This window comes from Meles meles, chromosome 2, assembly GCF_922984935.1.
Source record: "Meles meles chromosome 2, mMelMel3.1 paternal haplotype, whole genome shotgun sequence".
Lineage (NCBI taxonomy): Eukaryota > Metazoa > Chordata > Mammalia > Carnivora > Mustelidae > Meles > Meles meles.
The window spans coordinates 209036480-209056073 of NC_060067.1; the positions used below are offsets into that span (position 1 = coordinate 209036480).

The window sequence follows — 19594 nt, forward strand, 5'->3', positions numbered from 1 at the left end:
GACTGAGATGCGGACGTTTAAAAATGGGGGGTTCTTCCTCCGGGTTAATGTCTGGGGTCCTCCGGCTGCTCTGGGGCTGCAGGCATAAAACACCGAAATAGCCCTTGTCGGTGCCGGCTGCCCGAACAGGTGACCACCAGCCAGGAGGTGGGGAGGCCAAGGTCCCGGTGCTGGCTGACCCTGAGTCTGCGGACCCCTGCTTCCGTCTCGCCCTCTTGCCCTCACCACTGCCCAGTTCATTACTACTGCCTTCCAGATGCTGAAGACGAGCCGTACGCCGAGTGACCAAAGACCTCCATTCCCTTTGTTGGGCTTGCGGTACGGAGACGAGGACTGTCCCCTCACAGGGAAGGCCTCGGGCAGCTCCAGAAGGGTGTGGAACCCCTCCCCACCCACACCCTCCTGACGTAGCGCTCTGGCCATCCTGAAAGGAGACTACCAGGCTCTGGAGACCCTGGAGTCGATTCCAGAACATTCTACGTTCCAGGTCATTAGAAGAGAACAGGTTCCCGATCCCTCCCATCGCCGCAGTCTGGACGAGACCCGGGAAGACAACGTGTGCGTCACGCTCTAGCTACTGACAAAGGGGACGAGTGGTTTCAAACCTGTAAGCTCCCCCACTGGAGTGAAGCAAACGGTAACACAGGGTGAGTCACAGTCTGGACGTCGTCCGCTTACCGGCAGGAGGCCTCAGCCCTGGCTCTGGGCGTCAGTCTGGCGGTGGCGGGCACCAGCTTGCGCGTGGGCTCCGGGATCCTGCAGCCACGGCTGCTGCACAGGGACCTCCTGCCCGTCCTGCGAGCTCATGGGAACTCCGCTGGGAAGGGGCAGCAGGGTGCGGGCGGGAAACAATACGCACCTGGTTCGGGGGCCCCAAGCACGGAGGTGCTCTGATTGCAGCATGGGGGGCGGCCCTCAGGCTCGAGGCCGGCCCTACTCACCCCTGCACCTCATCCTGGGGGTGGGGCTCTGTGTCCCTCCTGCCGAAGCCTGGGGTCGGGGGACCCATGCTCCTGTCAGGACGTCTGACTGGTGCCGAGCCCGGGCCACCCAGGAGCCGTGGCAGGTGACCGGCCAGTCGGGACGTCTCCACCGTCCGAGGGCACGAAGGCAGAATGAGGCGGGCTTCTCCGCTTGCTGCTGTCCGCACACGTGTTCACTGGACGGAACAAAGGCAGGCGGGTTCCCGGGAGGACAGAAACATCGAACGACACTTTCTGCACCGTCACAGCTGACGACACGGACGTCGGCCCCACAGGGCAGAGAGGCCTGAAGACCGTCACGAGCCCCGCCTGCAGCTCAGCCAGCTTCCAGGCACTCCGGGTCCCCGCCAAGAACACGCTCCACGGCCACCCCACCGCGCCCCGTCTGGAACGATCTGTTCGCACATGTTGGCAAGTACCAGCTCTCCGAAGGGACCTTCTCCACGGCTGGCTCCGGGCTCTGCGTCTGCTCGTCCCTCACCCGCTGTCCCACGCCAGGCACTGCGGCTGCGCCGACGGGCGGACACCGACCCGCCCTCAGCAACGCGGTCCTCTGGGAGCCCGGCGGTCGCTCTGTCAGCGGGCAAGGACCCGCCGGCGGTCGTCCTGCGTCCCGAGCTGACCGTTGGCAACCTCAGCTACGACACCAGAGGAGAAAGCCCCCGGGACGCGTGGCTGTCCCACGTCTCCCAGTGGCAGGTGAGGCTCCAGAGGTCCGTCTGTGAAAACAGACCTGCGGGGTTCCTGGCACGGCTCCCAGCAGAGCCCCGCGGCCCAGAGCTGCGGGCGTCAGCGGCGTGCGGGGCACTCGGAGGGGACTGGGGTCTGCGGAGAGAGACAGGGGCGCGGCCCCCCTGCCTGCAGGGCGCTCAGGAACAAGGAGCAGAGGTTGCAGCAGAGAAAACACACTCCGCCCCCTTGGCCCGGTCTGTGTCCCCACCTTGAACAGCACAGCCTGGCTCCCAGGAGAAAGCGCAGGACCGGGCTCATCCGGGACGCGTGACCTCCGCATGAGGTCAGGCTGGAGAGCCCACATCCTCGCTAGGGGCACAGCTTTCCCCCTCAGACACCCGGGCCAGGATGGTCCAGCTGCCCCTGCCAGGCCCTCCGGACTCCTGAGACCCCAGCGCCTCTGGCTGCCGTGTGCCCGCCCCCACCCGCGGGATGCGCGAGTCGCTCGCCACCCAGGCCGCAGGGGCCTCTCCGCTCGCAGCCAAAGCCTCGCACACGCTGGCGCAGAGCCCGGGAGGGGCCGCACCCCCAGAAGGCACTGCCAGGCCCTAGGCAGTGAAGGCACGTGGTCCTCTGTGCCCTGGGTTCAGACGCCTCTTTCTACACAGACAGGCTGGCTTCTGTGTCCCTCACAGCGTCCCCGGTCGGAGGGAGCGCTGATGGGGCGGGGGCGAGCTCCCGCGCTCCCGGGCCTCGCCCTGCCTGAGAACGGCATCTCTGCGAAGATGCAGGGCGTCAAGGGGGAACCGGGGAAGGCCCAAGTCCTCACGCAGGTCAGACAAAAACGAAGGTGGGGGGCTGGGGGACTCTGTGTGGGAAGCATCTGCCTTTGGCTCAGGTCACGATCTCGGGGTCCTGGGATCCAGCCCCGCACGGGGCTCCCTGCTCGGCGGGGAGCCTACTTCTCCCCCTGCCCTCCCCTGCTCACGTGAGCTCTCTGTCAAATAAATAAAATCTTTCTAAGAAAAGAAGCGAAATACTTTGTACCGTAACCCAAATTTTGAGCAGAGATGGAGCATCAGTCTGCACCCCCCCCCCCCCACAGGAAACCTACATGGATGCGGACGGTATCGAGAGACAAGAACTGACATCCTTTTGGGTCTGTAAACTTAAGTTACTTTATTACACCCCCATCCCGTCAGAAAACACCAGCCACACCAGCTCCGCGAGACAGTGCGTGACCGTGGGCAGCAGGAGCACGGGACTCCCCGGCAGTCTCTGTGGGAACGTGGTGCGCCGGGCACTGCTGAGCCCCACGGCACGTGTTGCAAGGAGATAAATAGGAATTGCACATCTTCACCTAAGCCTGATCCGAGAGTCAGGGCAGCAGCACCGAGGACACGACCCCGTGAGCTCCGGGTCCCGGGTGAGCGCAGGTCGGGCATCCCCACGACCAATAAACACGTGGTTTTTGCAAACTTGTCTAAGGGACTTTTGATAAAAAATAAACTTCTAATTGCACGGTCATGGCCAGAACGAGATGCGTGTGTGGGTCTCTCCACACGTGTCCTGAGCTGCAACGGCCCCACCTTCCTAACGTCTGCACTGCGGCTTCGCACACCTACTCTGTGCCTGTGTTCCTGGCCTGACGGACACCCACTGGGGGCCGCCCCCCTGGAAGGAGGAACTGCCGCGGGGACACAGGTGTCTGGGAAAGGCAGAGAGGCTGCGAGCTCTAGAAGTGGGGTGCCCACGTCTCCCCGCACAGGTGCCAGGCTGCTGTAACTACCACCGGGTGCGGCATAGACAAGGCGACAGCCTCGGGACCCACCTCCAGGCGCCCAGCAGGGGCTGCTGCACAGGGAGCCAGGCCGCCGGCCTTGCCGTCCAGCCCTCAGCACATAGCAGAAGGCGATGGCTGCCCGGCCTGGACACCCCCAGAAACACCAGCCGCAGAACCCACCGGCAACGGGTCTATTTAAGACGGTTCTCCGGTCCAGACAAACCTGGTGACCACACACCTCCCTTGTTTTGCCTAGTGAGCTGCAGGAGCGGGAACCCACAGTTCTTGTCCTCCTACAGATGCCCTGACCTACAAGCCTCGCAGGCCTCGCTGTCGTGCACGCTCCTGTCAGGCTGGGTCCAGTCCCCGCCTGACATGCGTGTGCACAGAGGGCTGCACGCTTCACGCAGGGCGCTCGGACGAGGGGCACAAACCGGACACCCTACCAGCCTGGGGCAGGTCTCTCCAACCAAACGGGACACCATGACTGGACAGGACCTATGACACGCTGACCATGTGACCAGAAAGACCACACTGGCGGCCACAGCGCCATGGACGGGAGCCCGTAGCCCAGCCTTCACCCCCGACCCCTCCTTGGTGCTGCTCAGGGCCCCGCACAGGCAGGCGTGCAGGGACAGACCACAGCAGACAACCGAGTCGTAAGGGAAAACCCCGCCCCCGGAGGCAAACCGTGGCTTCCAGAACACGCGGTGGCTGCACGGAAACTCACATGCACGCCACGGTGGCTCGGACACGGAAACCGTGCTGGGCTCGGAGTGCGTGTCTGGGGGGCCGTGCGGGGGGCGCCGGCGGGCCCGGGGGCAGGAGCCGCGGCGCACCGCAGTCCGGGCCCCGCGGCTACTGCCCCTTCTTGGGCGGCCCCTGGCCGTTGGCCCCGGTGGGCCGGCTGCTCCTGGGCGCGGGCTGCGCGAAGTTCCAGTCCACGGGGTGCAGCAGCTGCTGCGTCTTCTTGTGGGTCCAGTAGGGGTTGATGACGAGCGTGAGCAGGCTGAGCCCGGCCAGGAAGAGCGCCAGGTGCAGCGGGTGCAGGCTGCCGCGCAGCCCGTCCCAGTGGTGCAGGCACACCCACCACATGTGGTAGGTCAGCACCATGCGGCAGTGGAACAAGTGCACCATCAGCCACTGGTTCAGCCTCCAGAGCCGCGAGTCCGACCAGCCGGCCTGCGGACAAGCACACCCGGTCAGTGCGCCGCCCGCGCTCCACACCGCCCCGCACGTGCGTGCCCTCCTCTCCCCGGGGGCTCCTGGAGGACGGTGCCCCCGCGTGGACGCACGGACGGCGGGGCCCTTCCGCTCCCTCTCCCTGCCCCTCCCATGAGCAGCGTCCGGTCTTCTCTCCAGTCTCCCCGCAGAGTCCACGTGTAACCCCGACCACGCACACCGACCGACAAGCTCCCCCAGCACTGCAGCCAAGGGAGGAGGGACATGGAGGGCGACACATGTGTCCTGCCTGGAGTTTCCACACTTTCTCCCCAGGGGCCCACGGACATGGCAGCCGCAGACTTTCCCTAGAACGATAAAGTTACTCTCAACTAGTTTCCAAGAGTCGTAGCCAAAACTGAACAGAGAACTTGATGATGGTCCATATAATAGTGGACACCAAGGTGAGGCCTCACCAGCACCGGGACAGCCGCACACCACATTCCAGCACCCCTCAGACCTTCCACAAAGCAGCCTCTCCAGCCTCGTCTCTGCTACAAAACCTCCCCCAGGAGCTCCGTGCCGCACGTGGCCCCCCAGGGTGGGCAGGCAGCGTCTTTTTTGCAGAAGGAGCTCTGAGTGGGCCGCAGAGCGTGGCCTCGGGAAAGGGAAGGGCCGCTCTTTAGGTGCGCTGCCAAGTCCTGAAGGGGACGCAGAAAACCAAACCCAAAGAGGTGGTTTTTAAACAAGGAGGACGGACTCTGACCTCTCACGGCACGAAAACGCGTCCACGCGGCTCTGACCCGGGAAAACAAGAATCCATGGGCCTGATGACTCGGGAAAAAAAAATAAAAACAAAAACTCCCCTGTTGTCTGAAATGCAGTGAACTTACCCAAAAATAACTGCACAAAAAGTCCGAGTGGTCCACTACCTCAGAGCAGACGGACCCGTCCGTGTTTTCCAGTCGGCTGACGCCTTGTCAGTGTGACACCCCACAGAGGCATCCTGCCCACTCCGGCACAGCGTGAACACAAGTAGGATGGGAAGTGAGGACGGAAGGGCCCACAGAAAGCACCGCAGAGGCTCCAACAGCGCGCTCTCTCTCCGGGCACGTGGTTCTTGGGCCTCCCGCAGGCAGCCCACCACGGAGTCCACAGCGACGGACACGGCCGTGCTCACGCAGCACGCCACCTTAAGACCCTGCGGGCAGCGTTTCCCACGATCACCAAGTACTTTGTTTGCTTCAACCCTGTTTGGTGCCACTCAAGGGGGACCAGAGCCACGCGCTTCCCGTGGACCCTGCTCTGTGGGAGCGATAAGCACGCAGGAGTCAGGGCCAAGGCACAAATCCAAAACAAGCGTGGCCCCTCCACGATGAAGGGACAGGGAAGAAGCTGAGACCCGGAGATCCGCGTTCATCAGTCTTGACGGCCACGCGAAAGGAGGACAAAACCAAATGTGTCTGCTAACTGGTCCGTAAAATCAGAGGGCGAGGCTACGGTTCTCCGAGGCTTCTGTCTGAAGCCACGACGGCCGTCAGCCCTCCATCAGCAAGAACCGGGGGCCCCAGCATTCCAGCGTGCTCCAGTCTGGTGAGAAACAGTGTGGACGGACCCTGCCAAGCGGCCCCATCCCAGGTCCACAGGCGGCGATGGACAGCACCCGGTGCTGGCACGGGCACACTGCTCAGGGCCTCCTCTGACACCTGCTGGCAGCGCCAGCTGCAGCCTGGACGCACACAGGTGGGGACACCTGGCCCACGTGCATGCGTGGGCTCTGCTCACCTGGGCTAGCTCCATGGGACTTGGCTACACGGTTTCCCACGGGAACGAAGCACGTGTCGGTCCCACACGGACTGCGCCGGCAGAGCTCGGTCCATCGCCCGCATCTCCTCCCCTGCGCCCGCCTGCAGCTGGCACAGCACTTGACCCCCACCAACGAGAGTGTGTACCTTCCGTGGGACTCTACAAAACCATAGGTACACACTCCTCTCGCACAGAAACGCAGAAGGTCTGACGTCTCCCAAGTCAGATCGCTCCGTGGGAGAGAGGAGGCTTCACGTATGCAAACTCTGGGGACCCAGGACAGAGCACGCCCCAAGGCCACCTCCCCATCACTCCTCCTTCACGCTGGGCGGCACGGACTCCGTCCCTCTCCACCATTCCCCCGAAGTTCACAGAACAAAGGGCTCTTCTCCGTGATGCCCCTCACTGCTAAAGCGGCCTTCTTAAATTACTAACGTTCACATCACAAATACGAACGTGTCCGCATACAGTAATTCAGTTACGAAAGCTCGGAGCTTCAAAACTGAGCCCTCTTCAGCATGACTCGGGCACCGTCAGCTCTTGCCCCGTGTCACCACGTGCTCTGAGCAGGGACGGGGACAGTCACCGGTGACGGCCCGTACAGAGCCTGCTCGGTGCAGCTCTGGCTCCCGGGGCTAGCGCCGCATAGCACACGTGCCTGGACGCTGACACGACCCCGCTCACAGCACAGCTCGTCCTCCGTGGGCAAATGTTATCCCGCGGTTCGAGTCCCGGGCCTTTCGTTCATTGACACTAACCTTCCAGAATCAGTCAAGAAGGCAATGCGGAGAACCAACCCTTGCTGGAGGAGAGTCGCTGGTGTCTGCTGTCTCCACGCACATCCTCTGCTATCTCAGCAAATCAGACCTGATGGTCCGGGAGATTCCTGAACCCGGGAGCCCGACTGTGCACGACTCCGGCAGCTTCATTAAAAGCTTACAGTGATTTCAATAGCGTAGGCCCCGTTTATTTCCGCGTAGTAGGAGGTACACCTCAACAAGAAACAGCACATCCAGAACCCTGCCCCAAGCTGCCCCAACTTGGGGTGCAGTTCTGGTGCGGGGGTCCGCTGACTAGGAGAGTCAGTACCGTGAGGGTGTTAAGAAGCGAGCACAGAGATCCCTTTGTCCATCCTGCACAAACAGCACCCGGCAAGCTGTAGAGACGGCAGAAAAATCCAAACCCAAGTCTCTCTCCCGTGCCCACCTGCCACTGGAGTCTGCCTTCGTCCCGAGGACACCGAGGACCAGAGGCTGGTGGCCAGGCCTGTCCCCGGTGAAGTACACACAAGTCTAGAGAGGTATCTGTGAAACCATTCGACGCCGATCACCACTAGGGACTGGCAAGAGACAGGAAGATCTTTTCTTTCTCTTTTAAGACGTTCCTTCCAAAAATAACAAGAATTCCATATAACTAATCGTCCATTTTCTTGAACGTGTGCCTTAGATCGCGGGCCCGTCTAAGGCGCAGGTCCCTGTTGACCACGGCGGTCCAGCCCATCCTGCGAGCAGGCCGTACGGGGGCAGAGGGGACAGGACCGAAGCCGGCACAGCCCCCAACCACAGCCAACCACAATGCTGGTGCTGTGCTCACGGCCAGAGAACACAGGGAAGTCACAACCCCTGCTCTCCGTCCTCGGGAAGCCCCTCTCCGTGGGGAGGACACCCACAGGGAGAGAACTGAAAGCCGCAGGGCATGGGCAGGACACACTAGAGGTTCCCAAGTCACGGCATCTTATCGCAACGACCCACCACTGGACCAGTAGCCTCCATGGTCACTCAGAGGTTGGCTGGCTTGGCTTCCACTCCATTAATGATTTCCAACCTTCCCCCAATCTTCACAGCCTGAGGACCTCAACCATCCCCAAACCCCGCATTCCGACGCTCTCCGCAGGGGCTCCACGGAGCGGCGGCTGCAGCTCCCAGCACACGAGCCCGGGTTCGTGGGCCAGCCCCGGCACCCCCTGCTGCCCGCGCTGCCCGGCCTGCCCGCTCGCCGCGGTACCCGTCCCTGCACTCACACGTCCTCCTGCGGCACCGGACAGGGCCACCCCGGCCGACGGCGGCAAGGCCAGACACCGGCCCCATGCAAGCGTCTGCTGCGTGGGAAGGTTCCACCCACGGACATGGTAATTCACTCCAACGTTCCCGAACCGCCTACCCCAGGGGACCTGAAGGCTCCAAGGAGGCTTCCCGCTTCTCGATCTTCTCCCGAAGCTCACCATGGCATTACGGAGTGCTCAGGGACCTGACCCATCCGTGGTGCTGGCATCAGACGTCTGCTCAAGGAAAAGCAGTATTTCACGTTTCCTACAAAACGCCCTGTGAGCAGTGAGCCGAAAAAGATGGCAAGAAACGTGTGCTAAAGAAGGAATTCTCGAGTCTCGCCTGAACATTTTGACATCAAAACGAGAATCAAGACTGGACGCAGGACCCACACGGGTTCGGAGAATACGCCTTCAGAAACAAACAGGCCACAGACACTGCACAAGGGAGGGTGTGAGGGCCCGACGCCTGGGGTTGTTAACACAATACCGCATCTGGAGACCCAGCCGGACATGGCAGGGGAGTGGGGACAGACGCCGGGAGACGGCGGGCGGGAAGCTGGACCCAGCCGCCCGCAGACGCCCGGGCTCAGCACAAAGCCGCTTTGTGACAAATCCGAAATCTGAGAGAGGCTCCTGCGAGCGAGGGGCCGTGAACCACCCTCAACATGGGAGAGGGACCCTCCCGCAGCACAGGGTCAGGAGGAGACCCCAGAAGAGGGAGGAGCTGGTGCACGTGTCCCGTACCCCAACTTTCCCGGGGGTTCACGGAGGACTGTCCTCGTTCCGGTCGGTCTGATGGGTCTGGCAGGGTCCGGCTGCCCCAGCCCGCGGGAGAAGAGTCAGTGGCTGGGCTAGCAGACCCTGCAGCTTCCGCCCCCCCACTCCAGCTCCACATGGAGGGGGGCACACGGCCCGGTGGCCTGCTATCCCCCGGGGAGGGACACAGCCAGCAGAGAGCCCAGGACTCCCGGCCGGGCTGACCAGCGGGGTCAGCTTCTGTGTGAGGACAGCATGTGGAGTCCGAGAGACGGGCCAGCTTTGTCTGACGCACAGACAGCAACGGCCTCGGGCAAGCGCAGACTCGGGCCAAGGTCCACCTCCAAAAGCTGACCCTAAGGGTCTGGGCTTAAATGTGTCAACAGAGAAGAACACATAACTGTCATGAAGATACAGGTCACTGAAGTCATGAGAACGACGCGCGAACAAAATGAGAAGTTCAGCGGAGACAGAAGATGCTTTAAAAAAAAAGTCCCGAAAGGAAATCAAGGAGCTGAGAACACAGTAAAGGAACTGAAAATTTTACTAAAAGGCTCCCCAGCACGAGCCCCAGTTCAACACCATCTGTACCGAAATCACAATGGCGCTCTCTGCGGAAACAGGAGAAACCATTCTAAAATTCACAGGAAACTACAGAAAACCACAAACGGTCATCTGAGCCCTGAGAAAGAACACCAGAAGCACCACATGTCCTGAGTTCGAACTGTGCGACAGAGCTGTTCCCAACGGCTCAGCTCTGCCGGGAACGTGGGCACCAAGGCCGGAGCCTGGAAGAAAGTCCGCTACGGACACTCAGCTCGTCAGCCACGAAGGCGCCAAGAACCTACAACAGGGAAAGGACCGTCCCTCCAACAGGTGGTGCTGGGAACACTGGGCCACGTTCCTACACGAGACCCTACAGTCAGGACGGGCCGAAAGCTCACACGAAGACCGCGCACTAGCAGTCCCGGAAGGAAACGGGGACAGAGCTCCATGACACCGGTCTCAGCAACGACTGCCCGGGCACGACACCAAGGGCACGGGTGAGAGAGAGACGAGTAAACTCGGACTGCGTGGAGCTGAGAGGCCCCAGTGGGGGGAGGCACCCGCGACCACGTGAGAACGCACGGCACTCCATCGCAGGAACAGGACTACGGGGTGCGAGGGGAAAGAAACCTCTGGTTCGAACACGGCGCGAGACCGCGGACAGTTTGGAGGAGACACGTGCACGGCCCACAGCCGCATGGAAGTGTCCAAGGGCACCGATCACCAGGGAGAAGCAAATGGAAGCCACCGGGGGCCCGCCACACGTAGCCAGGACGGCCCGAATCCATGACACGCAAGAGACCAGGGCGGGTGAGCACGTAGACACCGGGACCGGCAGGCGTCCGGGCACGGGAGGGGGCAGCACGCAGGTCAGCATCTGAGATCCACCCATCACCCGGTCATCCCCTTTCCGAGCACCTTCCCCAAACAACACCTGCCCCCAGGACCTCGAGGAGCGGCGCGGGCCTCCTGATCTCACGGCAGCGCTATTTGCCACGGCTAAGATGCACCCCCAACCCGGGTCCCCGCAGCGGATGCACGAACACACCACATGGCTGCCCGGGCCGGGTACGAGGGAGGCGGGGGACACTGACCCCTGGGCAGCGCTGGGAGCCTGTGAGATCCACAGCGATCACAGCGAGGGACACGGAGTTCAGCCGGGAGGAGCTCCCCACAGACTCCGACGCTGCGACTCAGTCTGGGGGGACCGCGGAGCACAGCGCCCACGGAGCCGTCGTCCAGGCACGCCGCAGGCCAGGCCCCCGCATCCTGCCTTTAAGACGGAACGCTTAAGTTTAAGCGTTAAGTTTAAGTGGGAACGCTCACCTTTAAGAGCATCCAGGACACGCAGGTGAAGGGGGTGCTGGCCTCCAGCAGTAGCGTGATCATCGCCAGGTAGTGGCCGGCTCCCAGGTTCACCATGGAGCCCAGAAAGCCAAGGAAGGCGAAGAGATGGTGGACGGCCAGGAACAAGTCAAACGTGCGGAAGAGTGCGTTGGACAAGTGAACCGCCACGTTCTCGAAGAAGAAGAAGCCGGTGGCTGTGGCGATGTGGAACCAGCACCAGCCCTGCTGGCTGCGGGCCTTGTCGGCGTGCAGCACGGGGTCTGCCAGCAGGGCCCACAGGCCCGCCGCGGTGCTCTGGACGCCAAACACGGCACGCGTGGCCGCCAGGTCCCAGAAGACCTTCTCTCTGGCCGCCAGAGAGCGGTACGTGGCGTTGAGGGAGGAGGACAGCTGGTGGCAGACCACGAAGACGCCCAGGTAGAAGGCGAAGCCGGCGACAGCCAGCGCGGTGCGGACCGTGCAGGAGGTGTAGTCCAGGTCGAAGACGCTCTCTGCCGCTCCCCCCTCGCTCCCAGGAGTCATCGTCCTCGCGGAGTCTACCATGGGCGTCCCAGGAACACGGTGTCAGTGTGGGGGCCTCGGCGGTCCTCATGAACTCACGGAAACCTGCAGAGAGGACAGGTCACTCCACATGGACGGGGCAGGAGCGAGCCCACAGCCCCTCCAGCGCGACAGACACGCTGCCGTCGTGAGATTTCCACACGCTCTTCCCCGTAACTGAAGGCACACAGACCCCACAAGAGAACCCTGCCGGGGGCCCCGCATGAGGCCAGGAGCGAGCCAACAGCATGCACCATCCCGGACCCGACCGCGGGCCCACCCAGGGTCACACCACGCTCCCCGGGGTGACACGAATTCAGTCACGTGGCTGCTGGTTCCGCTGCAGCTTCCCAGCCGGGTCATCTGCAGTCTGGAGGGCTGCTAGCATCTATGGTACCGGCGGGGGCAAGGCCACGCGTCACAGCCCCACGTCCCACGGGCTGGCCTCCCACGCCTGCGGACTGTGGCAGGTGCTCACAGATGCTCCATCACGAGCGCGACCCTTACCATAACCCCAGGAGAGCCTGCGTCCCTGATCTCGTCTGCTGACCTGCCACACGGCACCAAGTTCACCCTCGGTCCCCCATGGGAAGCACACGCGGGGCCCGGATCAAAGGGGGCGAGGGCGGCCGCGCACGTCCATCCATGGACCGCAGGAAGGACCGCGGGAACTGCTCTCCCCGCGGAAACTGCTCTCCCCGAGGCTCAGTGCCAGGTTCCACCCTGGACCACATCCCCGTCAGGGCCATGTGCAGCTCTCCAACTCAGGTAACGCCACTTCCGACCATGAACACAACTCCCTCCACTACGTCCATAAAAACATGAACGGGGCACGTGGGTAGAGATTATCACCGCCCTGTTTCCAAAACTCCTGTTCTACCAATGGCTGCCTACGGGAAGAGAAAACATCACGAACACGCTTACTAATCAAGAAATTTGTTCAACTGAAAATGCTGCTGACTCTTCTCTGTAACAACGTAAAAAACAAAAGTTCATTCGTTCAATGCCCGGAAACATGAACTATTTCCTCTCACAACCAACCGTCTTCCTATCCCCACGCAGGTTCGACGAAACTTGGAGATCACGTGAAAAGGAACCTCAAATCCGATTTCTGGGAGCGTTAAGAAGTGTCCTGCCTCCGTGTGAGAAGACAGCTGTCGTAGGGGTGGCACCACTTAAGAAGACAGAACGGACTCCCGTTACCCCTGGAAGAACGCCGTGCTGGTCTGTGCTCCTGGACAGTCAAGTCTGAGCCCGGCGCTTTCAGGACCCCACGCTGCGCCCCGCTCCCTGCTCCTGCCCTACTGAGGCTTCTGCTTTCTTGGAAGCCTGTCTCCCTTATTACTTCTGGGCGTCTGTTCCTCCTGGGTCCCCTGCCTCAGAGTCTGTCACCGGCCCCACCTGTCAGCCCCTCTAACCTTTCGGCTCTCAGCATCCGCGCCGCTTCTCCAGAAGCCCTCTCAGACCGGAGCCGGTGCCACAGACCACCCACCCTCCACTACTGCATCTAGACACGCGCTCGGACCGCTGCTGCTGGGACCCCAACCCCCCGCAGACCAGCAGCTCTCGGAGCCCAGAGCCGTGCCCACCCGTCCACCCCTGCACCCTCTGCCTGATCCAGCACCCGGCACAGAGGACGAGCTCAAGGAGCACTTACTGAACATGCGCACAGACTTCAAATTACGCTCGCCGGTCAAGTTTACCTAAGTCTGGACACGTTTTGTGTGTAAGAGTGCGAACACCAGAGTCTCGAGTCTTCCAAACAAGCTCCCTATGTCGGACTTTCAGGGAGGGGACCCCAGGATCAGGGGCTCACCAAGGGGTCTCAGAGGCCTGGCCTGCAGGCTCCCCCTGGGTCCCCCCAGCTCTGCAGGGGCTTGCCGCATGGGGCACTTCCCCGGGGAGCCGAGGGCTGTCCCCCACATCTGGCGAATGACGAGCAGGCCTGCAGGGGAACTGGGCTGCCCGCAGCGCAGCCATGACTCTCTGACCTCGGGAGACACCATGTTGAGCGGAGCCTAGAGACACAAGCATTAGACCAGCTGTCGGTCTGCGACTATTGACCAAAAGCAGCAAAACAGCTCTTCTGCCCACATGGTCCCCACGACTAGTCAGGATGCAGAGAGTACTAGCTCCTTAACCCAAACCACAAAGGAACCATTTCTAACCACTGAACGCCTGGATTTGATAATGGTCCTGGACTCAAAGGCCGAAGTCACGGAAGTGTTCGTTTTCCTGTTTCTCAGTGAACACGACCTCTGAAGCAGTCTGGCTGTCCGGGAGCAAGAGTCTGATTCAGGGAGAAAAGAGGAGAGCACACTCATTCGCTGACTTTGTACAGGCTGGCCAGAGCACTTGGCTCTGGGTATCTGTGCACAGGTGTGTGCACGTCTCTCCCCCTGGGTGTTCTGACATCTCGAAGCCTCCCTGCCTGGGGAAACGCCCGCCCAGGCCCCGCCCACTCTTAGGGGACAGCAAAGTGGACCCATCGGAGCCTGGCCTCCCCACCTTCACCACACCAGGCCCAGCACCCTCTGCCTGGCCTCCCCACCGTCCACACCAGGAGCAGCGTTCCTCTGCCTAGATCCTCCCAGGCTGCCACCCTCATCGCCCGAAGCCACCGAAACTCCCGAATCACTCACCCTGTCCTGCCTGCTCATCCCATGGAAACCCCACCGAAGGTCATGGTCTCAGTCCTCCCCTGCTTCTTGACCTAGTGCTTCCCCCGGGGGGGCCCAGCATGGGGGTGGCCTGGCGTGCCTTCCTCTCTAGGACCCACGAGCATGCTGACCTTGGTTTTCCGGAGCCTCTGCTCCATGCCCTCCCGCAGCTGCGCGTGCCCCATAGGAGCACCCAGAGCAATCCGGGACTGCAGTACATCGCCGGCTCACCCACGAGAGTGGGGACTATGACATTTACAGGCGCCGAGCTGCCGCCGGCCAACCACCTCCAGGACTCAGGAGCACAGTGACCGGCACAAGGCTGCCCTGGCAGAACCGTCAACTCTGCGAAAATACGGACTCTGCCCAAGACTGCTTCTTGCGCTTTTCCCCAAGTCAGTCACGAGATCCGGGCTACAGTTCCTACTTCACCATGATTGCATCAATGTGCTTTTAGCCAAGTCATCTAACTCCTGGGGCGCCTCGGCCTTGAAAGTGGAGGGGCCCCGTGACTCCACGACTCAAGCTCGCCCCAGCGGACGCGGCCAGGACAGGCGTTATTCAGGGAGCACTGGGTCGGGAGGGAGGGACTCTAGGGGGCCAGGGCCTAAGGAACACAAACAGTGGGTTCTGATCTTGGTTCCACGACTCAGGTGCTAAGAAAACATGTTTCACAACCGTCGTGGGCCCCAATTTCTGATGAGAGCAAAAGGTGTACACAGAAATGCAGGAGAGCAGGACGGTGCTTACTAACACGAGGCGCCTATTACGTGCCAGGCACACCGCACTAGGTCATTCAGTTTGTTTCCAGTTTCCGTAGCAAGCCCAGGCCTAGCCCCCTTGTTCTGGACTGGATCGGCCCGTCAGGGACCTTGGCACTCCAGTCCCTGCGGCGCATCGCCGGCATAGGCTCTGCCAAGGGCGATGTCTCCTCTCCCTGTGCAACACACCCGAAATGGGGCCCACCTCCAGACTCGGCCTTGACCGCCCTGGAGTGACGGGCTGCGTGGTGGGTGCCTGCGGCAGGTGCAGAGCCACGGGGCTGGCATGGTCTCAGTCCCCGTATCGTCACAGAAACCGGACTCGGCAGTAGGATGGGTTAGTATCTTCCTTCTCCCAAACCAGGCTAGCAGAACCCGTGTCCCATGGGCCTTAGCGGTTTGACATGCGAACAGATACAATTAAATCACATTATCCTGCTGGAAAGAAACCCTGAAAGCAGGCCCCTGTGAGCCCCCGTCTCCTGCTGCCCCTCCTGCCGTCCCTGCTCCCCACCCAGCAGCACGGGGACAGGAGGGGACACGATGCTTCGGGAGGGGAGCCCCCGTGCACCATCCTGGGTGGTTATGGGGCAGGTGGCCACTCGCCAACCACGCAGGCTCCTGAGTGCTTAGGGTGAGGCTGGAGCACAGGCTCGTTCCTGCCGCCACACGTGCTTGAGTCCCTAACCGTGCGACCCTGAGGCAAGGGTGGGAGGCACAGGGCTCAGGGGGAGGCCCACATAAAGCTGGCCGTGGGCGGCGCAAGCACTGCCCTGGGCAACGGGGACTGGCGGCAAGGGCTCAGGAACCCAAGAAAAACCTCAGGCTCCAAAGGGCACACAGTGCACCTGCGGCTGGCGGCCAGGTCTGCGAGCCTACTGGACAGCATTCTGGGACGGTCTCGGGTGTAACCACAGAGCCGCACACAGGCCGGAGCTGGCAGTCGCACCCGTGAGAGAAACAGGGACAGCTCAGCAACACCCCCGTTCTCTCCCCTTCTGATCCCCACGCCGGCTCCAAACCTGACCTCGCGGGCTCCAACACAGCGGCCACATGGTGTCTCCCAGCAGCCGGTGCTGGAGTAGCCTTGCCTGGCACCGTGGGTGTCTCGGGGTCTGCTGAGCCGGGCCGGGAGGCTCCAGCGAGGGGAGCCACCAAGGGACCATGGCCAGGTCGAGGGTCACAGGCACCTGCACGGATCCAGTTGGGGCAGCAAGTCGGCATCCCCAAGCCCTGGGGAGGTACTGCCGTCCCTTCCACAGTGTCGTTACCCGAATCCCTGCACCCACAAAACCGGCCAAGCTCTGTTCCAGAAACACGGTGCAGACAGGGTGGGACAGAGTGGCATTCCTCTTCCTGTCTTCTATGGGCCTGCCAGCCGGACCACAACCCCCTGACGGCATCCCCCAGATGGCACAGGGGACACCGGGTCACCGCTGTACCGCAGCTGCATGCCCACCCCTGAGGCGGGAGGGCTTCTCACGTGGCTGGACTGCAGGCGTCGTCACAGCTCGGAGTCACTGCTCCCCCCCCCCCCGGGCACCCCAGGAGGCCCAGTGGCTCACACTCAGCCCTTCTTCTCCGTGGAAGGCTCCGGGGCCCCGGCACTCCAGCTCTGCCTCTCCATGGTGGGAGAGCGGCAGCCGAGAGTCCCACTCCCGACTCTCTGAGGGCCTGCGCTGTCTTTATGAAAAATCTACCTACAAACCACGTCTTTCTTTCTTGGGTAAAATTCAGCGCATCCAGCTGATGCATCGCATGGAACCAGGCATCTTTAAAAAGAATTCCTGAGTGAGAGTCTCAGGGCTGTGGCGACCCGGCGGCCGCGTCTCCAGGGACGAGATCTGCCGCTACCAGGACCCAGCAACTCCACCCGGCACCCACAGACACGTTCCCGGAGGGCTGAAGCTACTGCCCCGGGACCAGCACTTTCGTATCTGACTGCGATAACTCATTAAAACTTGGAAATGGAGTAAATACGATGAAGGAAAGTTGCACGCTTTCCTGTCCGCCCCCTGAGGATCACCAGACTGTGAGAGAGGTGACGGTCACTGCCCCTGCGCACCGGCCATGTCAGCCGGCGGGGTGGTCGGTCAGACGACGACGTCCAGGAGCTGTGACCTCCCTCTCTGCCCAGGGACAAAGAGCCAGTGCGAAGGCTGCAGTTTCACCAGTGCCCGCGAACGCCGCGGGCTGATCCGAGCCCTCCCTTCCTTCACTGGCTCCACTGGCCGTGTCTTCCCGCCGGGTCCACCTTTCCCAGATCCGAGTAACTGCCGTGGGCTCCCGTTTGTGTGAGAATTACGTCTGCAACACTTTGAGAATTGTGCTTTGATAGTGTGTGGAAGTATCTCTTCCAAAAGCCAAAGAAACAGAGACTCAGGGAACAAAATTTAGGAACCACAAGCAGCGTACAAACACAAAACTAAACTCTGTAACCCCCTACGGCAGCTGCGGGGCGCACTACTGCTCTGGGTTCAATCCTTCGCTGGTACAACCATTTCACTCGATACAAACGCCCATTTTCCCCGTGAAAAGGGATCAGGCACACACACGCCACCTTGCTCCTGCGGCTTTCCTTTCCGCAGTGTGGGACTCAGTTTCCCTTGTGAATCAGTCCTACTGTACAGAGCCTTTCCTCTGGCCCGCAGACCCGCCCCCGTCCAGGACTGCTCTGCTCCATCCCACACCTCCTGCTCAGCAGGAACCTGCGCGGAAAACAGGGCCTGGGAGCTGCTCCTAGAAGGCTCACAGCTGTGGCCCGGCTCCTTCTGGACCCCAGCACTGACGTGCACAGAGCTCCCCTCCACACAGGGAGGCGCTCCCCTGCACAGCGCTCCCCCGCACGCGGGGCCGCTCCCCTGCGCAGGAGTAACTCGCAACCCGGGCGGCAGGAGCCCTGCCCTGCGCGTCCCCGCCTCCCAGTCCAAGCCGGGGCCTGGCTCGGGCCGCGCGCACCCACACAGCGCAGCACCGGAGGGGAGCGCCGGCCCGGCCCCCGCGGAGAGGAGGCCCACGCTGCTCAGCCCCACGCTCCCCGGTCGCCACCGCTCCCGCACTCACCCCCGCCGTCGCCTTTGTCACGACCCCGCCGCAAACGCGACCGCGCAGGCGCACCTCCGCTGGGCGGGGCCTACGGCGGGGCCGGGCGCAACCACGTGCGTCGGGGGGGGCGGGCGCAACCACGTGCGTCGGGGGGGCGCAACCACGTGCGTCGGGGGGGGCCGGGCGCAACCACGCGCGTCGGGGGGGGCGGGCGCAACCACGCGCGGCGGGGGGGGGGCGGGCGCAACCACGCGCGGCGGGGGCCGCCCCGGGGGAAGTTCGCGGACCGGAAGTGCGGCCCCTGCCAACCCCGGCTGCCCCCGTCAGGTCCCGGGATGAGCCGGGGAGAAGGGAGCCTGTACGGAGGAGGGGGAGTCTGAGCGGACCCCCACCGGGACTCTGGAAGCGCAGGGCTGAGGCCTGGGAAGGGGAGGGCGGGCTGCGCGGGGACCGTCCGGACCCGCAACTCGGAGCCGAGGCCGCGGGCGCTCACGCCCAGGGGCACTTCCCGGCGGCCCTGCGTCGGGAGCGCCCGCGGCGTGCGGTCCGGTGCGGTCCCCGCCGCGCGGGCCCGAGCGCACACCCCGTGGGAGGCTTCGGAGCCGCCCGGCGCCCTGTGCGGGTCCCTCCGCGGACCCTGGACGCTCGGGGTTTCCAGAGCCTCTCAGGTGCCCGCTCTCCGAGGTCAGCTCTGCTCTGCTGGCCCCGAGTCCGCCTCCGTGCGGCGGGAGCCGGGGAGACGCTGGGCCGGGAGCAGCGCCGGCGGGGCACCTGCTGCGGAGTAACAGACCGTCCTGAGATGGTGCGCGCGGACGGCTTTGTGGACGGGGCGCCCTTGCGTCCACCGTCCGGGTAAGGAGGCCTCTAGAATGAGACTTCGAGGGGAAAGGCAGAGTTTGCTGCCCTTGCCTGTGGCCCCGAGTTCTCCATGGTTCGCTGTACAAGGACCAGCCCCAGAAGACGGAGTCGGCGGCTTCGAACTGGGGGTTTGTCTTTGAGCGTCGGTGGCCAGGCCCTGGCGAGCCCGCAGCCGCCGCGCCGTGCGTGAAGCACCTGGCTCTGCAACCGCACCGACGAGAAGCTGCTGTGCCCCTCCGAACCGCAGAGCCTGACCTCCGTAGGGAAACGGGGCAGCAGCTGGTGGGTGCTCCGGGGTCTCCCGGGGCTCTGACTCATGGGGCGCAGGCGCTCCTGGTACCGTACAGCAGGGCCCTCACCCCTGAAACCCCCCTGAAGACTTTTCTTTCTTTACTCGCTTAACTCCCCAGACATTTTGTACTTTTACATGCTTATCTTAGTTCTTTCTGTTATTTTGTGTCTTCTGACCAAAATGTGACCTGCATGAAAGGGGACTTGGTTCTGTCCCCCCTTCTATCCCCAGCACTTAGGGAAGTATAGGGAACAAGGATGGTGCCTTCCACTCTGCGGTCCTTAAAGCATAGTGCCGCGTGCCGAGGTCAGTGCTGAAAACCAGCCGCAGCGGACGC

The 19594-nt window shown here is 62.7% G+C and overlaps 1 protein-coding gene across 4 annotated transcripts; it reads right to left on the bottom strand.

The window, feature by feature from the left end:
• Positions 1 to 2795: 2795 nt before the first annotated feature.
• Positions 2796 to 18173, bottom strand: CLN8 (CLN8 transmembrane ER and ERGIC protein). Of its 4 annotated transcripts, none has more exons than XM_045992794.1 (3): positions 18126 to 18173; positions 11081 to 11707; positions 2796 to 4620 (listed from the first exon to the last, which is right to left on the bottom strand). In XM_045992794.1, the coding sequence occupies exons 2-3, from the start codon at positions 11642 to 11644 to the stop codon at positions 4297 to 4299; spliced, it is 888 nt and encodes a 295-aa protein (XP_045848750.1). In that variant the 5' UTR covers positions 11645 to 11707; positions 18126 to 18173; the 3' UTR covers positions 2796 to 4296. The 4 variants fall into 4 exon arrangements, with proteins under 4 accessions (XP_045848750.1, XP_045848752.1, XP_045848743.1 ...); XM_045992796.1 differs by lacking the exon at positions 18126 to 18173 and adding an exon at positions 17623 to 17645; XM_045992787.1 differs by lacking the exon at positions 18126 to 18173 and adding an exon at positions 14433 to 14596.
• Positions 18174 to 19594: the final 1421 nt, after the last annotated feature.

Coding starts and splice junctions, on each gene's coding strand:
- CLN8 (XM_045992794.1), bottom strand. CDS start 11,644: ATGGTAGACTCCGCGAGGACGATGACTCCTGGGAGCGAGGGGGGAGCG. Junction 4,621..11,080: donor TGTCCTGGATGCTCTTAAAG/GTGAGCGTTCCC, acceptor GCTTGTCCGCAG/GCCGGCTGGTCGGACTCGCG.